The sequence below is a fragment of the Podarcis pityusensis genome (genome assembly GCF_964106645.2).
Source record: "Podarcis pityusensis genome assembly, chromosome: 14".
Taxonomy (NCBI): domain Eukaryota; kingdom Metazoa; phylum Chordata; class Lepidosauria; order Squamata; family Lacertidae; genus Podarcis; species Podarcis pityusensis.
The window spans coordinates 45,538,470-45,559,718 of NC_138039.1; the positions used below are offsets into that span (position 1 = coordinate 45,538,470).

The 21,249-nt window shown below is 45.0% G+C and overlaps 1 protein-coding gene across 2 annotated transcripts in view; it reads right to left on the reverse strand.

Annotated features, from left to right (window-relative positions):
- Positions 1–21,249, reverse strand: part of CD276 (CD276 molecule) — a 45,904-nt gene that overhangs the window by 23,977 nt on the left and 678 nt on the right. For both annotated transcript variants that reach the window (XM_080980522.1, XM_080980521.1), the window contains exon 2: positions 5,872–5,996. In XM_080980522.1, the coding sequence (XP_080836648.1) occupies positions 5,872–5,920 (49 nt within the window). In that variant the 5' untranslated portion in view covers positions 5,921–5,996. The remainder of the gene's footprint in view (positions 1–5,871; positions 5,997–21,249) is intronic.

Genomic DNA, 21,249 nt, shown 5'->3' on the forward strand with positions numbered 1-21,249 from the left:
CCCCATCATTCAGCCTGGACACTGAGGCCCAGCGCCGAGGGCCTTCTGGCAGTTCCCTCCCTGCAAGAAGTGACGTTACAGGGAACCAGGCTGAGGGCCTCTTGGTGGTGGTGCCCGCCCTGTGGAATGCCCTCCCATCAGATGTCAAGGAAATAAACAACTATCCTACTTTTAAAAGACATCTGAATGCAGCCCTGTTTAGGGAAGTTTTTAAGGTTTGATGTTTTACTGTGTTTTTAATATTCTGTTGGGAGCCACCCAGATGGGTGGGGTATAAATAAATAAATTATTATTATTATTATTACAGTGGTGCCCCGCAAGACAAATGCCTCGCAAGACGGAAAACTCGCTAGACGAAAGAGTTTTCCGTTTTGGAGGTGCTTCGCAAAACAAATCTCCTATGGGCTTGCTTCGCAAGACGAAAATGTCTTGCGAGTTCCTGCGGGTTTCTTTCCCTTCCCCCCCTTTTTCTAAGCCGCTAAACTGCTTATCCGCTTATCCGCTAATCTGATAAGCCGCTAAAAGCCGCTAATAGCGCTAATCCGCTAATCCGTCAATGAGCTTGCTTCGCAAGACGAAAAAACCGCTAGACGAAGAGACTCACAGAACGGATTCTTTGCGTCTTGCGAGGCACCACTGTATTATTATTATCCTCACTTGGCAGGGTGAGGGGCAAAGGAGAGCAAAGGAGCCCAATCGTGCTCCTTCTGGGGTGGTTTGTCCTCCTTTGGTCCCCCACCCTGCACTCAGCTCTTGCCTGTGGCTTCCAGAAGCTGTCAGCATGCGACAGCGGCCACACGCAGGAAACGGCTTCGACTGGATGGCAAAATCAGCTAAGGGTGGCCAATGGGTCTCCAGCCCTTGGTGAGATAGGGACTTCTTCTGAATGCGAAGACAGGCTCTAGTGCAGGCACCCCCAAACTCAGCCCTGCAGATGTTTTGGGACTACAACTCCCATCATCCCTAGCTAACAGTACCAGTGGTCAGGGATGATGGGAATTGTAGTCCCAAAACATCTGGAGGGCTAAGTTTGGGGGTGCCTGCTCTAGTGGATTAAGCGGACAAGATCAATAGTGGGTCCAACGGTCAAGAAGGCAGTTTCTGCACATGCTGCAGGGGCAAGTGAGGGGCTGATGAGGCTCATGAACCTGGAAAGGTAGTCCATCTACGAGAAGGAAAACTCTGGTCCTAAACCTCCGCTGCTTTGTGAGATATATTCAGGAGAAGAAAAGGGTAAGGATTAAGACTTACACAAATCCATAGTGGAGTCTCTAAAACAGTTGGATGGTGCCTCGTACGCCTCCTTCCGGCAACTTCTGCAGCCAAACTGGTGCCAGATACATTGCTCTGCATTCCTTTGGACCACACCAGTAAGCCCAAGAGGGGGGTCTTATCATCTGGGCTTCCCAAACCTGCTTGCATTGATAATGAGCAAACAGTACGACCCTTTCAGCTCCAGAACACAGCACTGGGACCAAAAGGAGCCAGGAGCCATGGCGGAGCACTGCTGCCCCCTGCTGTCCAGCAGGAGGTGTTGCAACTTTTTCCTGATTATTATTTTTTTAAACGAATCAGCATGGGGACTAGACAGACAATAGCATTAAAAGAGAGGATGTATCTGCCCTCTCTTTTCTGTACCAGATGGAGAGGAAGCCTGAATAAAGGACAGTGTCAGACAACAACTAAGGAAGAGATATGCTGGGTCAGATGGAAGGCCTGTCCAAGTGCACCATCCCATTTCCCACAGGGGGCAAACAGAGTCCTCTAGGAATCCCACCTTGTCCTCTATGCACACTCACACAGAGAAACTGGTGTTCAGTGGTACACTGCCTTTGAACACGGAGTCTCTATTCAGCCATCGCGGTTAAAAGCCATACAGTGACTTAGAATCCTAGAATTGCAGACTTGAAAGAGACCCTGAGGGTCATCCAGTCCAACCCCCTGCAATGTAGGAACATGCAGCTGTCCCGTATGGGGATCGAACCTGCAATCTTGGCGTTATCAGCACCATGTTCTAACCAACGGAGCTATCCTCTGGGAATTCATGTAATCGTGCCATCTAAGTAAAAGCACTGCAGCAGAGGCTAGGAACCTTTTTCAGGACAAAGGATGCATTTCTTTCTGGGCAACCTTTTGGGGGCCACATGCTGGGAGTGGGCAGGGCCGGAGGTGAAAGTGGGTGGAGCAAAGGATGTATACTTTACCTGTCAACCAGGATTGCCTAGACAATGGGTGATGGTTTTAATTGGACCTTAAATTATAACTTCTACAACAAAAAACAATTTGTAGAATTATTGGACTCCACTAGGTTTGTATAGAAAAACAGCATTTTATTGGAGCTGTAATAAGAATGCTTTTTAAAAACAGGTTTTTACAATGTCCTGCACTTACTAAGTCTTGGGAGAATGTAGTGGATTATATAAATATGACTGTGCGAAAAAGCTAATATTTTCAGAGGATATTCTTATTTTGAACTATATACCCTCTATATGGGATTTGACAACTGGACAACGTAAATGGATTCTCTGTGCCCTTACTACGGCCAAAAGACCGATATTGCTGCATTGGAGAGGGAAATGCACCTTGTGATAATTAATTCCATAGTTTAATCATGCACTGCGTGACCCAAAGCAGAGGCATGTTCTCCAGCAAAACTGGTAAGTTCAGAAGCAACTGCCTATGTAAAGGTAAAGGGACCCCTGACCGTTAGGGCCAGTCGTGACCAACTCTGGGGTTACGGTGCTCATCTCGCTTTATTGGCTGAGGGAGCCGGCGTACAGCTTCCGGGCCATGTGGCCAGCATGACTAAGCCGCTTCTGGCAAACCAGAGCAGCGCACGGAAACGCCGTTTACCTTCCCACCAGAGCGGTACCTATTTATCTATTTGCACTTTTGTGCTTTCGAACTGCTAGGTTGGCAGGAGCTGGGACCGAACAACGGGAGCTCACCCCATCGCGGGGATTCGAACCGCCAACCTTCTGATCGGCAAGCCCTAGGCTCTGTGGTTTAACCCACAGCGCCACCCGCATCCCTTAACTGCCTATGTAAATACATCCAAATACAGAAATATTTCTCTAAGAAACCATGATTGATTAATCTGAAATTACAGGGAACCCTTTCAGGTTGCCTGGTGAGCAGGATTGCGAGGAAGGAAGCACAGGCGTCTGACTAACCATAGTGCTTATTACTAAACAGGCTTGTTATTGTTTCTAAGCAATTCCGAGTTTGACTTCCCCCAGTCGCCTTATTATGTAGAGGGAAGAAAGGGAGACTGGAAGTTCCTCCATTCGCACACTAGATGTCACCCTTGCTCTGATTTTATGAATCCAGTCGCTGCAAAAGGAGCCTGAGCAGTGCATTGTCTATCAAGACGCTGAGCATCATGAAAGAAAATGATGGGGAACAGTTCTCTATCTGAGGACTGAACCTCATTGCAGAGTACGGCTACTCCCGTGTGTGTGTATCCCGGACAGATCCCAAATTTACATAAAAACCCAGTCATACAGCTAACTGAATATCAGAAGCTGCCTTCTGCTGACTCAGACCATTGGTCCACCTGGTTCAGTGCTGCCTGCACGGACTGGCAGCATCTCTCCAGGGTTGTAGGAAGGCCGTCTCCCCCAGCCCTATCTGGAGATCTCCAGGGATTGGACTAGAGGCCTTCTGCATACAAAGCAGATGATCTACCCCTGAGCGTCAGGGCTGGATCATCAGCAGGTCAGAAGGGAGACTCGGAGACTCGAAGTGAAGCCAGATTTTTAATAATAATAATAATAATAATAATAATAATAATAATAATAATAAAATTTATTTATACCCCGCCCTCCCCAGCGCAGGGCGGCTAACAACCAATAATAAAAACAAGTTGATTAAAATACAACTTAAAAAACAAGATTAAAATACAACATTAAAACATTAAGATGCAGCCTCTTCACAGGAGGAGAAAGGAAAAAAGAAAGAGGGGGAGGGAATCTAATTGTTTCCAAGCTAAAGGCCAGGCGGAACAACTCTGTCTTACAGGCCCTGCAGAAAGAAATCAGATCCCGCAGGGCCCTGGTCTCATGAGACAGAGCGTTCCACCAGGACGGAGCCAGTGCTGAAAAGGCCCTGGCTCTGGTTGAGGCTAATCTAATTTCCTTTGGGCCCGGGACCTCTAGGGTGTTGCTATTTATGGACCTTGAGGCTCTCCGTGGGGCATACCGGGAGAGGCGGTCCCGTAGGTACGAGGGTCCTAGGCTGTGAAGAGCTTTAAAGGTCAAAACCAGCGTACAAGCAGAGAGCATGCAGGGGACGTTGCCAAGTCTAGCTCTCGGCCCCTCCTGCTTCCGCCTAAATCTCTGCCTCCAGATGTCTCCCAAGGCAGCGTAAACTCCAGAAAGGAGGGCTCCCCCTTTGGCTTTCTGCTCAGCTACATGCAAAACCCTGTGTAATATTCCTTTGCAACCTGGAAATGGAGGAGAGTGAGGGATGGGCTGTTGCTGAGTGGTTAGAGCAGGGGTCCCCAAACTAAGGCCCATGGGCTGGATAAGGCCCGAGGGACTTGTTTATCTGGCCCGCGGCAAACCCCGCCTCCCGCTCTTACCGGCGCTGCGCTGCGCAGCTGCCCACTTCTGGGTCCGAGGAGCACCGGAAATAGCTTGTGCGCATGCGCAAGCGTTATTTGCGCATGGTCAAATGTTCTTTCCAGTGCACATCTGAATTGGAGGGGGCCCATGCACATGCGCACAAGCTATTTCCAGTGCTCCTCCGACCCGGAAGTGCCCGCCCTCCGGCCCGCCGAGCGATCGGCGCAGGAGACACCGGCCTGAGGTGCGGTAAGTTAGCTGACCCCTGGGGCAGAGCATCTCCTCTGCGTGCAGAAGGCTGCAACCCACGCTTAGTACCTTTGCCTGGAGTTCCTCAGCCCTGAGTTAATGTATGAAGCTATTTTGCACTGAATCGGGCTCATGAGCCACCCTAACCCAGTACAGTGGTACCTCGGTTCTCAAACTTAATCCGTTCCAGAAGTCTGTTCCAGAACCAAAGCGTTCCAAAACCAAGGCACACTTTCCCACAGAAAGCAATTCAAAATGGATTAATCCGTTCCAGACTTTTAAAAACAACCCCTAAAACAGCAATTTAACATGAATTTTACTATCTAATGAGACCATTGATCCATAAAATGAGAGCAATAATCAGTGTACTGCACTATAAAATAAATAAGAGAGTATTGTTGATGATAATAATAAAAAAAAAATTCTTACCTGCACTGATGATGGTCATTGTTTGAATGGGGGGCTTTTATCCATTTCCACAGTCACACAATCAATCAATCAATCAATCAGTAGGTGAAGTGGGTTCCGCACAGTCACAAAAACAAATTAACCGAAAAAGCCTCAAAAACAAAAAGCAAAATAAATAGCAAAAACAAACGTGCCAAACTTAATCTGTTCTGGAAGTCTGCTTGACTTTCGAAATGTTTGAAAACCAAGGTGATTGGTGCAGGCGCCCCAGAAACAATAGCCGACAGCCACATCAGACGTTCGGCTTCCGAAAAACGTTTGAAAACTGGAACACTTATTTCCAGGTTTTCAGCGTTTGAGAACCAAGGTACCACTGTATTGTTTACTCTGACTGGCAGCCATTGTCCAGGGTCTCAGATGGGAGACTCTCTCATCACTGGCCACCTGTGAACCAGCGGACAAACCTAAGACTAAAGAGAGCAGGGCATGGTCAGGAAACCTCAATTTCCCCTCTCTTCCAGCCTGCAAAATCCTGCAAATATTTTGAAATACGTGTAAAGGTCTGGGTCTCACTCCTGAAAATCAGAGTCCCCCGAATCCAGGAGAGAATCTTGCAGAGGCACAAACCACAAGCATCTCTACCCCTTACCAGCCAGTGCTGACAGCAGAAGACCAGCGATCCACAAGTGGAAGCACATCTTTCTTGCAATGTTTGCTCCCTTCGGGACGGAGCGCTGGGATGCAATTTTAGGGAGAGCAAATCTTCACACCTTCCTAGGAGGAAAAAAAGGACCCAAAAAAATCAGCCATGAACTCCTCAAAAGACGATTCCATCTCTGGATTAGTCGGCTCCTTTTGATAACCCTCAGGGACTTCTAGAGAAGATGGGGCAAAGCACACCTGGGCAACCTGTCGCTCTGTGATGCAGCTGGACTCCAGCTCCCCAGAGTCCAAGCCAGCAGGTCCAATGGTCAAGGATGAGAGGAGTTGTAGTCCAACAGCATATGGAGGGTCACAGCTTCACCACTCCTGAAATGATCACACATCCTGCCTCTGCTTATCCCTCTGCAGTCCCAATGACCCTTTCGGATTTTAGAAATTTAGAAATTAGAAATTGGAATCTCTTTGGGGCAGGGAGCTTCTCTCTGTAAAGCAGGGCTGGGAAGCCGGTGGGCCTCCAGATAATGTCAGGATCTAACTCTCATCAGCTACAGCCAGCAGGGCCAATGGTCAGGGGGGGTGGAAGACGTGGTCTTGCAGCATCTCCAGCCCCACTGATGTTGCCAAGTCAGCATCACTATACAAAACAAGGACTCTGAAACCAAACAAAGTCTCTCTCTGCAAGACCCGTTGGCTGTGTCGGAGATTGCCAAAAGACCAGTAAGGCACACATTATTACTACTAATGGAATTTCTATCCTGCTTAATGCCAAAATAGGCTTTGAAATGGTTTACGGAGTATACCAATGATAGAATCATAGAACTGCAGGGTTGCAAGTGTCAGTGTTTGTAAAAAGCAAAAGGGTTCTGACCTCCCTTTTGCCTGGTCCTCGGACCCTTGTCGGCATAAAAGAGTCCACCAGAAGAGTATCCCTGCAGAGTACTTTCTGCTTTTATTCTTAAAAGTCTTTCTGCAAAAGCGACTGACCAACTGTACACACATCACCACTATCAGCTTTCACCAACCAACCAACCCAACCCAACATTTCTCACTCTATATATACAACCCGGTGCAGGCCGCTGACTCATGCTGACCCAGCTTTTTTAAGCATTAAAGAAACAGCGGCCATTTCAGCCGTGACAGGAAGAGACCCCAAGGGTCATCTAGCCCAACCCACTGCAAAGCAGGAATCACAACTAAGGAGGCCCTGATAGATGGCCAACAAACCTTCGGAAAGAGAGGCCACCACCTTCTGATATGGTGTCCTAAGACCCCTAGATCTAAATAAAATACATTTTCCCCTCCCCTGCACTATAAGCCTGCCTGCTTTTTGAAAACAGACTACTTTCCTTGGTGTGCCTGTTTTCTTCATTCCATTTCAGAATTTGTAAGCATGCGTGCTATTTCCTGAATTTCCGAGATAAATGGAAAGAATGATTCATTCTCTAGACCATGTTCCCACTTACATCTTGTATTTGCATTATGTTGTTAAGTTATATGGAATTGTTTACAACAGGCATGGCCAAAGCCCGTTATGGGGGCCTAATGAGGACCCCGTGACAGTATATGTCCTGTAAAATTGTAAGAAAAAGCTCAGCAACTTTGGGGTTAAATCCTTTAAAAAGGGCTCAACAACTTCTGGGTAAAATTGTAAAACTTTGGTTGGCCCTCACACATGTTCACGTCATCAAATCTGGCCCTCTTTGAAAAAAGTTTGGGCACCCCTGGTTTACAATGCTTGAGAAATCAACTCCATCATTTTTTGGGGGGGTAGTAACTGTTAACTAACTTGGGCTTTTTAAAGCCCCAAAGTCGTTCCCTCCCCCCCCCCCCGTTCTACTAAAATAGTGCTTTAAATACCTGGCCATTATTTGGCAGACCTTGATGGGTCTAATACAGTGGTACCTCGGGTTACAGACGCTTCAGGTTACAGACTCCGCTAACCCAGAAATAGTACCTCAGGTTAAGAACGTTGCTTCAGGATGAGAACAGAAATCGTGTGGCGGCAGCAGGAGGCCCCATTAGCTAAAGTGGTACCTTGGGTTAATAATAATAATAATAATAATAATAATAATAATAATAATAAATTATTTATACCCTGCCCTTCCTGGTTCAGAAAACCGGGCTCAGAGCGGCTAACAACAAATTTAAAACACTTAATTGTGATACAACAAAAAACAGCATAAAATACAGTATAAAAGTGTGAATAACAATAAATTCAAAGTTCTAAAATCAATTTAGGAGGAAATCCATCCATAGTTTCAGGTTAAGAACGGACCTCCAGAACGAATTAAGTTCTTAACCCGAGGTACCACTGTACCCAGTTGTCACTACAAATACTTTTTGAAAACAGTTGCAGGCATCCTATTCCTGGGGGCTCTGGAGACAGAAAAGTATGGAAGGAGCTACCAGCTCAGGAAGCAGCTGCACGTGGGCTGCTCTTCCTCCCATTTGCTGTGGAGGTTTTTTCAAGGGGGGGGGGCGGAGAGGATATTGTGGCTGCGGAGGAAGCATCCAAACAGTGAGGAGATTCATTTGTCTCACAATAAGTTGTGTGCCAGGCTTCCGCTTGCTGAAACTCAGCTGGGAATGTTCCCCCAGTTCTGTGCAATTCGCAAAGGATGCTCAATGTGCCTGACCAAAGGGACTGTTTTAATGTGCATTTTATTATCGGTTTATTTGTTGCATTTATAGCCCACCTTTTTTCCTCCAAGGTGCTCAAGGTGTCATACCTGGGTCGGTGGAAGAAGATTGGAAGAAATTTAAAGACTATTTACAGAAATATTGCAAAATTAATGAATGTTAGAATGATGTTGGATTGAAGTTAAGTGGTTTCTAGCTGTAATGGTAAAAGAATATGGAAAAACTGGATTTTCAATAGGTCAAAACTTAATGCTATAATATATTAAGATTAAAGATTAGGATAAAATAAGGAGGGAAAGGAATTGCTGAACTAATAAATTGAACTGGAATACAAAAAAGGGAGGCATGAGGAGGTCCGGGAAACAAGTAAATGAAAGATAAGTGATGAAAAGATGGAATTGTTTTTAATTGTTTTGTTTTTTTTTGTATTTTGTATTTTTCTTTTCTCTATTTTTCTTTTTCTTATCAATGTAACCTTTTTTTGAAACTTTAATAAATATCATTTAAAAAAAACAAAAAAAAACCAAGGTGTCATACCTGGTCCCCCCCCCCTTCCTCATGACAAACCTGTGAGGTAGGTTAGGCTGAGAGGCAATGACTAGCCCAAGGACACCCAGTCAGCTTCAAAAGTGAGTGGGGATATGAACCCTGGTCTCCGAGGTCCTAGTCTGACACTTTAATAACCATTATGTCACACTAGAAAGCAATGACAAACCTAGACAGCATCTTAAAAAGCAGAGACATCACCTTGCCAACAAAAGTCCATATAGTTAAAGCTATGGTTTTCCCAGTAGTGATGTATGGAAGTGAGAGCTGGACCATCAAGAAGGCTGATCGCCGAAGAATTGATGCTTTTGAATTATGGTGCTGGAGGAGACTCTTGAGAGTCCCATGGACTGCAAGAAGATCAGACCTATCCATTCTTAAGGAAATCAGCCCTGAGTGCTCACTGGAAGGACAAATCCTGAAGCTGAGGCTCCAATAATTTGGCCACCTCATCAGAAGAGAAGACTCCCTGGAAAAGACCCTGATGTTGGGAAAGATGGAGGGCACAAGGAGAAGGGGGCGACAGAGGATGAGATGGTTGGACAGTGTTCTCGAAGCTACCAGCATGAGTTTGACTAAACTGCGGGAGGCAGTGGAAGAAAGGAGTGCCTGGCGTGCTCTGGTCCATGGGGTCACGAAGAGTCGGACACGACTAAATGACTAAACAACAACAATATCGCACTAGTTCTATGGATGTTTACGGTGCAATGCTTTTTTGTATTGACTGAAACCAGAACAACATTTTTGGCAATGCGTTCATCTTAATTGCTGCAATTCTTCCTAATAATTATAAATTCATTCTACCCCATATCTCTAGATTCCTTTTTATTTCGTTCCAAATCTTTTCATAATTGTCTTTGAAAATATTAATATCCTCGGTTGTAAGCCAAATTCCTAGATATTTAACTTTCTTATGAATCTCTATTTCTATGGTCTGATATTGTTCTGTTTTGTCTGGTTCTGGTAAATTTTTAACTAACAGCTTGGTCTTATTTTTATTTAATTTAAAGCTTGCAATTTGCCCAAACGTTGTAATGCTTTTTTGTAAAACGCTAATCAAATTTGTGGGTGGCACCAAACTGGGAGAGGATTCAAGACCACCTTAACAGAATGGAGAACTGAGGCCCAAACTAACAAAATGAATTTCAGTCGGGACAAAGGTTATACTTACAAAGGAAAAATCAGATGCACAAATATAGGACGAGGAAATCCTGGCTTGACAGTAAGGTAAAGGTAAAAGGACCCCTGACCATTAGGTCCAGTCGTGGCCGACTCTGGGGTTGCGGCACTCATCTTGCTTTATTGGCCGAGGGAGCCGACGTACAGCTTCCTGGTCATGTGGCCAGCATTACTAAGTCGCTTCTGGCGAACCAGAGCAGTGCACGGAAACACCGTATACCTTCCCGCCGGAGTGGTACCTATTTATCTACTTGCACTTTGACGTGCTTTCGAACTGCTAGATTGGCAGGAGCAGGGACCGAGCAACGGGAGCTCACCCTGTTGCGGGGATTCAAACCACCGACCTTCTGATCGGCAAGTCCTAGGCTCTGTGGTTTAACCCACAGCGCCACCCGTGTCCCTTGGCTTGACAGTAGTGCATGTGAAAAGGTTCTAGGGGTCTAATCAACAGAAGTCTAGTATCCAGATAAGGGAATTACATAGTACCCATCTATCCCATCTTGGTCAGACCACACCTGGAGTCCTGTGTCCAGTTCTGGGTGCCACAATCCAAGAAGGTTATTAACAAGCCGGAACATTTACATTTGGAGGATGGCCAGGATTATCAAGGGTCTGGAAACCAAGCCTTATGAGAAATTGGTTGAGGAAGTTGGGTATGTTTACCCTGGAAAAAAGAAGACCAAGAGGAGATCTGATAGCCAAATATCTAAAAGGCTGTCATGTGGAAAAGCAGGCTTGTTTTCTCCTGCTCTGGAGGCCAGGACCTGAATCTATGGACTCAAATTACAAAAAGGAGATTCTGACTAAACACCAGGAACAACTTTCTGACAGTAAGAGCTGTTTGAGAGTGGAACGGTCTCCCTTGGGAGGTTGTGGACTCTCCTTCCTTGGGGTTTATAAACTGAGATTGTATGGCTATCTGTCAAGGACTCTTTAGTTGTGATTTCTGTTGGGGTCATTCCAACTCTACAATTCTGTGATTCTGTGGCTAAACCACAGACCAGTTCGTGGGCCTGCAGCCACACAAATGCTACCATCATACAGGATGACAGTTTCTTTTTTTCTGTAATGTCTCAGGGCACTCCCATGGTGGTTCACAGAACAAAATCAAAATATAAAACCACAAAATATATAATCAATATAAAAGCAACAACCCCTCCCAAAAAAGCCCCACATTTTAAAAGGGCATAGGATGTCTATCAAATTTAGCTGCTTTAGCCCTGAGCCACAACAAACAGAATAAAAATCAGAAACAGAATACATACCGTAACAGAAACCTTAAAACATTTTTTTTTTCTTTTTAGATGTATTTCCAATACAGAAAATCCCAAGTTTATTCTCTGGGTTGATCCAGATGGCAAATCAAGAGTATGGCTTTCATTAAACATCTATGCCAGAAATTGTGGGAGCTGTTGTCTCAATTAGCATACTTGTTGTCATTCAACCAATAAATCATTAATTTACTTGCTAATACAAACCAGTAATCAGGGCTGTGCAAACATGCACATTAACAGGACATAAAAAAGAAGAAGTAATGTGTTAGGTTGTGGGTGAACATATCAGACGACACAGCGATTCTTCAAACAGCTCTTATTTATTCACAGGCCAGGACAGAACTGAACTGAAGGGCTCAGTCAGCCTGCTTATATAGAGCTCCAGTACCACGTTACTGTAACAACTTTCTAAAACTATCCAATCACTGAACGTCGCTTTCGATCCTTCATTTGCATAACTATCTACAGTATCCCCCTGCTGGCCCAGGGTGAGAACTTCAGTACATAACATAATGCATCAGACAAAATTTTTCATCTTAAGCAGACCCAGATGTATGCAAGTTTAAATTACAATGTATATTCTGGTATCTTCCCCTCAAGAAATGTAGATGGTATTATGTTAAAACCTAAGAAAGGTGGTCAGTGTTGCTTTCAGCCCAAGAGCCCATATTGCTACCTTTCACACAGTCAACTGGAAACAGAATTAACACAGCAGATCCTCATAACACTTAATATAGCTACAATCTCCATGACTGCTCACCTCCATGCCAAGATCCGCCATGATGTTGACTTTGAGGCAAATTCCATTCAAAGGTCTCCTACACCATTAATTATAAGCTTCCTCCTTGAGATTATTCTGCCATGAAAGATCTTCTGCACTATTAATTAGAAACTTCCTCCATGAGTTTATTCTGTCACTAACTGTGTCCTCTTCAGAGCAGCAATGGTATTACCGATTAATTGCCTCTTAATTGGGCAGTTCCTATTCCCCTTGGAAGGGGGACTTTAATTACTGATTTTCTCTGATTTGTCTCTAAACATTTCTCTCTGTGTGTGTTTTCAATAAAAAGGAAAGCGGAGCAAATGCAAATGAAACAGGCCATTAAAGCCTCCACCCCAGAGAACAGGAAATGACTTATTAAGAGACTTATTCACATAAGAAATGTGAAATATAAACGTGCTAAATAACCAAGAGTGACCAAACAGATTCAATTCCCAAAGTGGTTTAACAACCAGTCTCTCTTCACAAGCAACTCTGGAATTATAGCTCTGTGAGGAGGGTCTCCTAACCACTCTCAGCACCTTTAACAAACTACAGCTCCCAGGATTCTTTGGGGAAAGCCATGGTTCTGTAATGTATGTTTCCAGGCACAGTGCAAAGTGTTGGTGCTGATGTTTAAAGCCCTCAACAGCCTCAGCCCTGTATACATTGAAGGAGCGTCTCCACACCCATCATTCAGCCCAGACACTGAGGTCCAGCACCGAGGGCCTTCTGGCAGTTCCTTCACTGTGAGGTTACAGGGAACCAGGCAGAGGACCTTCTCGGTAGTGGCACCCACCCTGTGGAATGTCCTCCCATCAGATGACAAGGACATAAGTAACTATACAACCTTTAGAAGACATCTGAAAGCAGCCCTGTGCAGTGGTATCTTGGTTCTCAAACTCAATCCATTCTGGAAGTCCTTTCGACTTCCAAAATGTTCGAAAACCAAGGCACGACTTCAGATTGGCTGATTGGCCCCGGAAAAAATGTTGACAGCCAAAACAGACATTTGGCTTCTGAAAAACGTTTGCAAACCGGAACACTTACTTCCAGGTTTGCGGCGTTCAGGAGCCGATTTGTTTGTCAACTAAGCCGTTTGGGACCAAGGTTCCACTGTATAGGGAAGCTTTTAACATTTGATGTTTTGTTTTGTTCCTTTATGTTTTGTGGAAAGCCGCCCAGAGTGGCTGGGGTAGCCCAGTCAGATGAGCAGGGTATATATAAAAAGAATGATGGTTGAGGAGTTTAGTTAATTTGGGGGCAGTGTGTATGCAAAACCCTCAGCGGGTAGGTCAAAAATTTGGTCTAGGTGTCCCCTTACTGCTTCAAACATGCCTAGGAAGATCCCTTAGACCAGGGGTCAGCAAACATTTTCAGCAGGGGGCCGGTCCACTGTCCCTCAGACCTTGTCGGGGGCCGGACAATATTTTTGGGGGATGAATGAATGAATTATTATGTGCCACAAATAACCCAGAATTGCATTTTAAATAAAAGCACACATTCTACTTATGTAAAAACATGCTGATTCATGGACTGTCTGCAGGCCAGATAGAGAAGGCGATTGGGCTGGATCCGGCCCCTGGGCCTTAGTTTGCCTAGCCACGCCTTAGACATTCTACAAAACACAGACAGCTATCAAAGACTTGCCTAATTCTAGCCACTGCCCTTTCCCCACAGATTCCTGGCACTCTAATTATCATTCTCATTGTGGCGTGTGTATTTATTTTTATATAAACCCTGGAACTTTCTATTTATAAAAGCTTGTCTGTGTTTGTATTTTAAGCCATATGATGATGCAGCCTCTTCCTCCACGTGCTCTCCTGGTTTTGCCTTTCCTCGCCAACACACCACTGTAATTGTCAAGTCTGAAATGCTTGAGGGTTCCTGGATGAAGTCATCTCCATGCCCCCAACACACTAGACATGTAGCTCTACCGACAACACAACCAGAAGGCTAAGGAAAGGGCAGCAAGCTCTCCTAAAAAGGTAAAGGTAAAGGGACCCCTGACCATTAGGTCCAGTCGTGACCGACTCTGGGGTTGCGGTGCTCATCTCGCTTTATTGGCCAAGGGAGCCGGCGTACAGCTTCCAGGTCATGTGGCCAGCATGACTAAGCCGCTTCTGGCGAACCAGAGCAGCGCACGGAAACACCGTTAACCTTCCTGCCTATTTATCTACTTGCACTTTGACACGCTTTCGAACTGCTAGGTTGGCAGGAGCAGGGACTGAGCAACGGAAGCTCACCCTGTTGTGGGGATTCGAACCGCCGACCTTCTGATCGGCAAGCCCTAGGCTCTGTGGTTTAACCCACAGTGCAACTCGTGTCCCAAGCTCTCCTAGAACTGGTCATAAAGCAGAGGGGTGTGAGGAATTCAATTCAACTATATAAAATTGTAAGACAGCATATTACCTAACTCCAAGAACTGGTCTTCAGTTTTTTGGTTTTTTTAAAGGAGGAAGAAGTTATTGGTGGAGGCTTCTACTGAAAGCTACAAGGAGAGATCGAATTTGTGCGTGTGTGCTTCAGATCCTCCAGGGAAACAAATAGGGATGCAACCTATTGGAAAAGTCACGTATCAATTTTGCCTTGAAAATGTGAGAAAATGACAGGGCACAGAAGCAGCTGAAGGAAAAGGCAATTGCTGGGCTCTTCAGGGGCATTAGCCCAAGGACCCGAATGATACCTACGCTGGTTGTGAGTTTGTTACTTGTTTAGTCGTGTCCTACTCTTCGTGACCCCATGGACCAGAGCACGCCAGGCACTTCTGTCTTCCACTGCCTCCCACAGTTTGGTCAAACTCATGCTGATAGCTTCGAGAACACTGTCCAACCATCTCATCCTCTGTCATCCCCTTCTCCTTGTGCCCTCCATCTTTCCCAACATCAGGGTCTTTTCCAGGGAGTCTTCTCTTCTCATGAGGTGGCCAAAGTACTGGAGCCTCAGCTTCACAATCTGTCCTTCCAGTGAGCACTCAGAGCCGATTTCCTTAAGAATGGAGAGGTTTGATCTTCTTGCAGTCCATGGGACTCTCAAGAGTCTCCTCCAGCACCATAATTCAAAAGCACCAATTCTTGTGAGTTTGTTACTGGGCTTTGCTAAATTGAATAGGGCCCTAAATTGAGATTGGCTGGACTCCGGTTCCCATCTATCCCAGGCAGCATGGCCAATGGTCTGAGATGATGGCAGCAGTAGCTCAACAACATCTGGAGAGACACAAGTTCCCCACCTCTAAAGAAGAAGTGATCTCTTTGAAGCTATCCTCCCAAGTGTCCCTTCTCAAAAAGAGGGAGGACGCCCTACCAAGCCAGCTATATTTTTGTCATTGCCCACCCAGCTGTGTTCCACTCAGCTGAGGAAGTGCCTTCAAACTTCCTTCACTCCTTCCCTTCATGCAGGTGGCAGAAGTTCTGTTTCTTTCAGCAGACAGGGAGATTGACATGAGAAAGAAACGAGGCAGGAAGCCGCAGCAGCACTACTGAAATCAAAGGGAAGTCCACTGTGCTGCAACAATCCTGTTGCAGATACAGATCTTCTTGGGAGTAGCAGAAGATGGGTTTTGCATGCAAAAGGTTCCAGGATCAATGCCTCACATCTCCAGCCACAGATGGGGAGAACTCTATAGAGCCTGAAACTCAATACAGCCACTGGTGGGAATACATTTGTAGCATGGGAGCTGTGTTGCCTTCTGGGTAAACTTCCAGGGTTCAATGGTAGGCATGGCCATAGGCAAAAGTGCATGGAGCAACAGATTAAACCTCTGTACAGTTCTACACACACCTCTGTCCTTCATCCAGACAAGCAAAGAGGCATCTGTCATGGATGCTTTAGCTGAGGGGTTTGACTAGATGACCTTAGGGAGTCCCTTAGGGAGTCCCTTATTCTATTATCAGCAGGGTGGATAAAAATCAATGGTTTTTTTTATTTAAATCGGATTTTTAAAATAAAATGCTTTTAGAGGAAAAAATCTTTTTAAACATAGTTTTCTATTTAAGAATAGTCCAAAGGCTATTCATCAGGAAATAAGTTTTTCATGTGTGCTGAAACTCAGTCTAAGTTGGTTTTTAAGGAAATTGTTATTCAGGAAATGATTACCGTATTTTTCGCCCTATAGGACGCACTTTTTCCCCTCCAAAAATGAAGGGGAAATCTGTGTGCGTCCTATGGGGCGAATACAGGCTTTCGCTGAAGCTTGGAGAGTGAGAGGGGTCGGTGCGCACCGACCCCTCTCACTCTCCAGGCTTCAGGAAGCTATCAGCAAGCCTGGGGAGCCCTGCGGGAACTCCCGCAGGGCTCCCCACACTGCGGATAGCAGCCTGCCGCCCGGCGCGCAGGACACCCTGAAGCAGAGCGCCCCCGCGCGCCGGGCAGATATTCATCAGCCTGGGGAGCCCTGCGGGAGTTCCCGCAGGGCTCCCTAGGCTGCAGATAGCAGCCTGCTGCACGGAGCGCGGGGCGCGCTGAAGCAGAGCACCCCGTGCTTTGGGCAGACATCGGCCAGCCCCACAAGCTCGGGGGACAGCAGGGAGGTGCAGCGCCGCCATCCCGCTGTTCCCCAACCTGGTTTTGGGGGGGAAATAAAGGGGGGGGAATTTCCTTTATTTCCTCCCCAAAAAACTAGGTGCGTCCTATGGGACGGAGCGTCCTATGGGACGAAAAATACGGTATTTTTCTCCTTACAATAAAGTACAACAGAAAAGTTGTCCAAATATAAACAGTTAACTTCTTAAACCTCACAATAATTTCATAATTATCTATGTATTTCTAATAGTATAACCAAATCAGTAATTTTTTATATAACTGGGGGGGGGGGGGAACTACTTTGAAAATTTATTATTCCAAAAATGAAACCTTCATATGGTTGTAAATATTAAGATTGTACCAACAGGAATGTCTTTCTGTAAAAAAAATTAAAATAAATTTTAAAAAATGATTTAGATCAAGTCTTACTGACTAGTGATTTAAATCATTATTTAAACAGTGATTTAAATCAAATCCACCCTGATTATCAGAGTTCATGGATACATTCCAGCCAGGCCATCCACAGACAGAGAACCTCTTGGGGTGCAAAATTTCTCAAGGTGAAATGTGTATCCTAGGAAGAAGGGGTGTGGCCCTAATCAGAGGTCCAGATAGAGAAGATTGCGGGGGGGGGTGAATTTGGCCTAATGTTCTTAAGCCCTGGTGTGGAGTAGATGGGCCAGAGGTCTGACTTCGTATAAGGCATTTTATGAAAGCGGGAGGGGAGACTGTTTCTAGAGCATCCACAATTTAATGTTGACTTGCCCTGAGCATCAGTCATCCTGGAACACCACGACTCTGGCTGAAAGCCCAGGGCCACAATTAAAACTTCCCAGCACTCTTGCAACCATCTACATCTTCCAGGCAACACTACACTCTCGAGGCCCGATTCTCTAAAACACTAAAGCAATATGATGCTTCTATCAGTAATTGAATGGGGGGAGGGTGTTCATCACTGTAACCAGGTGAAGAGCTGGTTGGTCTTCTCTGTAGGCTGGACTGGGGGGGTCGCAAACCGGCTCTTGTGGTTCCCAACAGTACAGCCTCTTGCATTAACCAGCAACAGAGCACTTAAATCCATTGGGCAGCATCTAAAACATCTCCCAAAGTGGTACCCAGTTCTTCAGATCTGTTGTCTGCAGCATTGTCAACATCACACTCATCAATACTTGCTAGCCCACGGTTCCCCCTTCAGGTACCTTCAGATGTTTCCAATTGCAAATCCCATCATCCTCGACCAGTGATCTTGTTGGCTGGGTCTGATGGAAGTCCAACAATACTTGGGAGGTACCAGAATGCGGAAGAATGAGCTAGCCACTATGCAACACTGACTCTGTTTCAGATGTGGGAAGCATATTTATTCCTCTTCGACAGCGTTTCACGTCCATCTTTGGATAGACATCTCTTCAAATTCTCTCCAGCATTCTCTGTTGTTTGCTTGATGCAAACAAGTGGGGCCCGCCCTGTGGAACACCCTCCCATCAGATGTCAAGAAAATAAACAACTATCTGACTTTTAGAAGACATCCTAAGGCAGCCCTGCTTAGCGAAGATTTTAATGTCTGATGTTTTATTGTGCTTTTAATTCTGTTGGGAGCCACCCAGAGTGACTGGGGAAACCCAGCCAAGTGGGCAGGGTATAAATAATAAATTATTATTAATTAATTTATTTATTTATTATTATTATTATTATTATTATTATTATTATTATTATTAATCCACCCATTGCACAGGTGGTCACCCCCTTGGCCTTTTAAAATTGTAGGGTCTCCAAACTAGCATTTAATCCTAATGTGCTTAATTTGTTATCCTATATATGCCATGCCCTGTATTGGTTAGCAACATCTTCTCCATGTTTTGGCCAAAGCAAGTCTTTCACAACACCTGGACTTTCTTCTTGGAGTTGAGGAAACGGATTTAACCTAGGACTGCATGTGAAGCGGGTGCTCAAATACTGAGCTCAAAGTCCTTCCCTACACCTAAAATGGTGGCTGCCATTCGGCATGGCCATAGCAAGAAGAAAAAATAGGAAGCTCACTCAACCAAGTAGGCTAGGGGGCCAATTCCATTGGGGCTTCTCTTCGTCCTGAACTGTTCCATCCAAGCTGGCTTTTTATAAGAACTGCCACGTAATAATTGCCACTGGAGTTTGTTCATCTTCCTCTTCCCTCCCCATCCCCTTTTTCTTTTGTGTTGCATCTTTTAGACTGCTAACATATGGGCAAAAAAAGCTTGTATGTTACTGATCTTCTGCAAGCCACTCTGGGAGCCTTTTCAGCTGAAGAGTGGGGTGAAAATGCTCTATATACGCAAAAATCAATAACTTGAAATCAGCAGAAATTACTGAGACACAATTATGTATAGGGCTGCAGCTTTAATTTGCATGCTTTGTTGGGGTTGCAAAAATAAGTGCACACAGTTTAGGGGCGTGTGTGGCTGTTGGGATTAATGTCAAAAAGGTTTTAAAGCGGCTGTTTCCAAACTGTGGTCCATAGCATTTCTGTGGATTTGTGATTAATATTCATGCTGATTTTTAATTGTATTCTTATTGCTTCTTTTGTTTCCTATACAGTGGTACCTCGGGTTAAGTACTCAATTCGTTCTGGAGGTCCGTTCTTAACCTGAAACTGTTTTTAACCTGAAGCACCACTTTAACTAATGGGGCCTCCCCCTGCTGCGTGATTTCTGTTCTCATCCTGAAGCAAAGTTCTTAACCTGAGGTACTATTTCTGGGTTAGCCAGAGTCTGTAACCTGAAGTGTCTGTAACCTGAAGCGTATGTAACCCGAGGTACCACTGTACTGTATTTTTATTGTACTGTGATCCAAATTCTCTGGAATTCAAAATAAAAGAAGCAAACTTAATACAATTTTTAAAAATCCCACACCATCTAGCAGAGCACATTACAATTGCTGCTACAACAGGCAGAAAAACCGTTTAGCAATTTTCAAGCGGCAACTGGAAAAATAAAAGCTTGGGAACGACTGATGAGCAGTTGTTTAGTCATCCCCAAGAAGTGATGACATACTTGTTTCAGATCCTCAAACTGGGGATGGGGAAGAACTTGGCAAATGCCATACAGCAGGCACGTCCAACTTTCAAGAGACTGCGATCTACTCCCACTATAAAAAAAACTGGCAGTGATCTACCCATTGGATTGACAAGAGTTGTTGAGCTTTTTTGGGGAGAAGCTTCATCAAAGTTGTTGAGCGATCGACCGGGATCAACCAGGGACATCCCATGATCGACCAGTAGATCACGATTGACCGGTTGGACATCCCTGCCATACAGAAACAAATAATGCCAGTTTCAAAAGTCCTAAGAGCGACAGCAATGCTTCCCAAACTTGAGGTAATTACGTACGTCTTTTGAAAGTTTAGTCTTACCTGTATACGCCTTCTCAAGCAAAGATAATTTGGGGGTAGTTTTAATGACACTATTTTATCTAGACTAGGGCAAATACCCTGTACCATTTAAAACCCTTTTGCATACACTTGGGGGCATCCGTACCACAATTTAGGAAACACTTGGACTACATGATTGCAGGGTCCCCACCCCACCAAAAAGAAAAATGTTCAGGTTGCACAATTGGAGCTCTTGCACAACAAACCATCTTCCATATATATATATATATATATATTCAGACCTTCTGTGATAAGGGAAGTGACGAGATGGGGGGATGCTCTGGGAAGCATGAGATTACTATTGCATGATAGAATGTCATCTAACTTCCCCATCAGTCAGCAAACCTCGTCCGGAAGGACTCATAGTTCAAACACAAAACCACAAATCCATATTTCGACCAACACTGCCACCATTTCTTTTCAGTCAATCCCTGTGTGCCACAGGTCCATTTTATTTTGTTAAAAAATAATTGATCAGAGCAGCAATGCTGGCAAAGAGATAGATCTTTCTTGATCTAAAGCACCACTCACCCACAAGGGAACAATACAGCTACTTTACTCAGAAGTAGACCCACCTGCATCCTACAGAGTTAACTTAAGAAGGCATAGGAGTGCCCTCTGTATTGGCCATTCTCTCCCCCCTCTTCCAATTCAATCTTTATTGGTTTATAAACAATACAACCAATCACATTGAAACCCATAAAGCACTACAAACAAACCACTATGTATTGACCAATCTCAACTGTTGGCCAGAAGATACAAAAAAGTTGAGGCGGAACAGTCCTGTATCGTTATCAACACAGAAGAAGCAAAATATTTAAGGACATTGACAGATCCTGTCTCAGAGTTCTCCTTTTTTAAAGAGGTATCCTAAGCAGCTGGCAAATGGCATATATAACATAATCTGGCTGGCATCCCATCTAAGACCTGCCTAAAGTAGACCTCTTGAAATCAAGGAACCTAACTTTGCCAGGTTCCTTCACTTCAATGAGTATGCTCTGGGTATGGGTAACATTGTACCCCCCCCCTCTCTCTGAGCCAA